Below are 3,637 nucleotides of genomic sequence, written 5' to 3'. Positions count from 1 at the left end.
ACACACACACACACACACACACACACACACACACACACACACACACACACACACACATTCTCTACAAAAAAATTCTATTTTAATAATTTTTTTATTTATGCATATATTTATAAATTTTGCAAATTTTAAACACGCACAATATATGTATGTGTTATGTTTTATCTAAAATCACGAAAAACTGTACTATAAAACTATTATATAAATTACGTGATTTAACTAATACCAAAGTAATACAGAAGTTTGCTATTTTGCCTTTTTTCTTATATTGAATATCTTTATTTTTACAAAGCGCTTTAAATGCCTGCAAGTTGCACGAGCTTCCGGAGAACATTTAAGGTCAATAATAAATTGCAAATGTCAGCCATTTTTAACTTTACCGTGCATTAAAGTGCAGTACACCGGCATTTTTTTCACTGCACTAAAATTAATGATGTCAGATGCCATGCCCTTTCTATCATGTAAACATTTCTGTCTTTCTCTTTTGATACTTGATTTTCATTTTAAGTATATATGTTTAATATTTTTCTAAATTACCATTCTATTTTTGATTCAAAATTAATAACTAATTCACATTACTCATGTTTTAATCTCTATAACTGATATTAATGCTAATTATATAATTTTTACGCAGGAGTTACGGACCAAGAGACCTTTCAAGATATGGGACAGCTGGCGTAACGTAAGGAAAGGACTGGTCGTTAGCAATTTTGAAGAGTTGATTGTTCGAGGTAAGAAAGATCTAAGTCTAAGAAATTCATAAATTATAAACAAAGACAACTAAAAGCCAAAATACGTTACGCTACAAACTTATTGCACTGAAAGAAAAAATTGGTTGCTGCAACAATTTAGATAGCCATAAAATATGGCATAGCATTTTTACGTGGCTTCAACAACCAGTTTTTGGTTGTAAAGGCAAATTTTAGTTGCGTTAGCCTATCAAAATCATATACTGACATTGCGGATTAGTCTATCCGCAATGTCAGTATATGATTTTGATAGGCTAACGCAACTAAAAATTTGCTGCTACAACCAAAAACTAGTTATTGCAGTCATATAAAAATGCTATGCCATATTTTACTATCTAAATTGTTGCAGGAACCAATCTTTTTTTTTAGTGTAGACATTAAAGTTTGTTACCTGTATTATCGTTAAAACAATTTGCACCTTATTTAAAAGTATTACGCTTCCAAAATATCAAATTTAACAGAATAAACATTATTGAAATAATAACTTATCATCTATCTATTGTTTCCTGTTGCATTAATAGTAATGTGTTATATAATATGTAATATATTTATTTTTACGATATTCAAGTTATTGGATCAAGTTATTAATTATAAGAATCGCTTTTTTTCATAGAATATTTTTTTGGTGCACAAATTTGGGGCATTATTGGGTATTACTTAAGAGAATTGCGTATTATATTAAGTGGTATGAGGTTATGCATTACTAGAACATTAAGGGGATCCTAAAGTCATCTGTATTACCGACTAAACGCAATAATTTTTGTATAACAATTACTTTTTTCCTTATTTATAAATTTGAAAATCATTTTTCAGTATTAAAGCATATGCATTAATACGTGTCTATGAGATGGAGTTTATGTCGAGAACGAAAAAAAATTGTTTAAATTAAGATCTTTACCATTTCTTAGTCCGATATTAGTCCGGCGTTAGAGCTGTCAGTAGCTTAACAACATTTGCTTGATGTAAAAGCTTTGCAATCTGTACTTACGAAATTGTGATTCATAGACACGTAGTTTGCATGAACAAACAACGTCGAGTTCTTGGAATTAAACTTACAAGGAGAGATTCACATAAGTATTTCATGGATTTTGATCAGCTTTTGCATGGTTATTCTGGGGCACCAAAAAATAATCCCTGTAAAGCAGGTCTGTAAATTGCATCTACGTATTTTTCGAAAAAATTGTGATTTTAGGTCATGACAACGGATCGCTTTTAAACTTGGGGGAATTGATAGATATTTAAAAAACTAGTACTTTTGTGTGTGTGTGTGTGTGTGTGTGTGTGTGTGTATTAGGAAAATTAATTTTTAGTATATACGGTTTATTTCTCGTTATTCATTCACAATGCTCTCTAGTAAAATAATACACGTAATGATGGGTGATAGCTGTCATAGAAGTATGCGAAGCATACTGTCTTTCTACATCATGCGCACCGAATAAACATATAAGGTATCATGCCACAATCACACTCACTAACCGTACTTTTATTAAAACATACCCCATTAACGTTCAAAAAAGCGCAAATTACTCGTTTTTTAATATTTATCGATTCCTCTAGGTTTGAAAGCGATCCATCGTCGTGACCTAAAATCACGATTTTCTTGAAATATACGATGAGCAATTTACTGCTTTACAGGGATTATTTTTTTGGTGCCCCAGAATAACCATGCAAAAGCTGATCAAAATCCATGAAATATTTATGTGAGTCTCTCCTTGTTAGATACTTTTGCAACGAATTTATTATACCAAAATTTACACGTGCGACTGCGTGTATCATAGTTTGCGTGAGATATTGGTGTGGCAGTATATACAAGATATGTGCTGTAAAACAGCGATCTTTGATGACTTCGTCGGAATTCGGGCTTCACTTTAGGATCCCCTAATGGGCATTACTAGGACATTAATGGGCATTATTAAGATATTAATGGACATTATTAGAGCACATTACTAGAACATTAATGGGCATAAAATTTGAACATTACTTTGGCATTACTATAGGCATTAGTAGGCATTGGTGGTCAACACAGTTTTGGTCAACGATTTACCTCTTGACTTTAAAAAAATCTCAGAAAGACTTTAAAAGATGTTAGACTCATTGTAAAAAATCGATCCGTATTATACTCGGGATAACTTCTGCAAGCGTCATACGCATTGTCCTTCCGGAGCACTCTTTCCACCTGTCCGGCTGACCGACGAAGAAATATTTCCGGTCGGAAATATTTCCGCGCGGCGTATCACAGCACGGAATTGCATTATCTGTAAAGTTCCTTTGAAAGTGTCGCTCTCGCAACACACATTTCTCGCAACATTTCTCAGAAACAAAGCGCCGTTCGTTCATTCGTTCGTTTGTTCGAGGACGCACCACCATTATTCGCAACTGCTCCATTCACACGATTAAACAGTACATGCGACACGTGGCACACGCATATGCACACTCACTCACACGGAATATATAACATATGCGTACGCACACAACCACACATTGTCGTTAAAGCGTTATCACTACGCCTGAACACTATCTGACACCCCAACCCTCGGCCAACCCTTGCTTTCAGGTAAGGAAAAGCTGGGTGTACCACAAAACGAGAATGTCTCGCTAGTTTTGGAGTCGGACGGCACGCAAGTCGAGGACGGCGAGTACTTCAAAACACTAGGAAACAACACGATCCTGCTCTTGTTGCGGCATGGTGAACGCTGGTGTCCTACTGGCGTCGACATCATACGCGCTGGTAGGTGAAAAGGACATTACACAGATCGATCTTAGGAGAAATCGGCAACTTGGTTGAGAAAGTTAAGGTTGAAACAACACGGATGACAGAAAATTCAAAGACTATCTAAAGAAAACGCGAAAATATGTAAAGAATTTAAAAGAACTGAATTTAAAAGATCGGG

General features: G+C 34.6%; 1 protein-coding gene across 2 annotated transcripts in view; it reads left to right on the top strand.

Annotated features, from left to right (window-relative positions):
- LOC108752077 overlaps nucleotides 1-3,637 on the top strand; it is a 10,891-nt gene that overhangs the window by 4,604 nt on the left and 2,650 nt on the right. For both annotated transcript variants that reach the window (XM_018492692.1, XM_018492691.1), the window contains exons 2-3: nucleotides 632-728; nucleotides 3,301-3,474. In XM_018492692.1, the coding sequence (XP_018348194.1) occupies nucleotides 632-728; nucleotides 3,301-3,474 (271 nt within the window). The remainder of the gene's footprint in view (nucleotides 1-631; nucleotides 729-3,300; nucleotides 3,475-3,637) is intronic.

The sequence above is a fragment of the Trachymyrmex septentrionalis genome, unplaced genomic scaffold (genome assembly GCF_001594115.1).
Source record: "Trachymyrmex septentrionalis isolate Tsep2-gDNA-1 unplaced genomic scaffold, Tsep1.0 scaffold53, whole genome shotgun sequence".
In the NCBI taxonomy this organism is placed as follows: domain Eukaryota; kingdom Metazoa; phylum Arthropoda; class Insecta; order Hymenoptera; family Formicidae; genus Trachymyrmex; species Trachymyrmex septentrionalis.
Note: the sequence above shows the minus strand (reverse complement) of the source record. Positions and strands in the feature narration are given on the sequence as shown.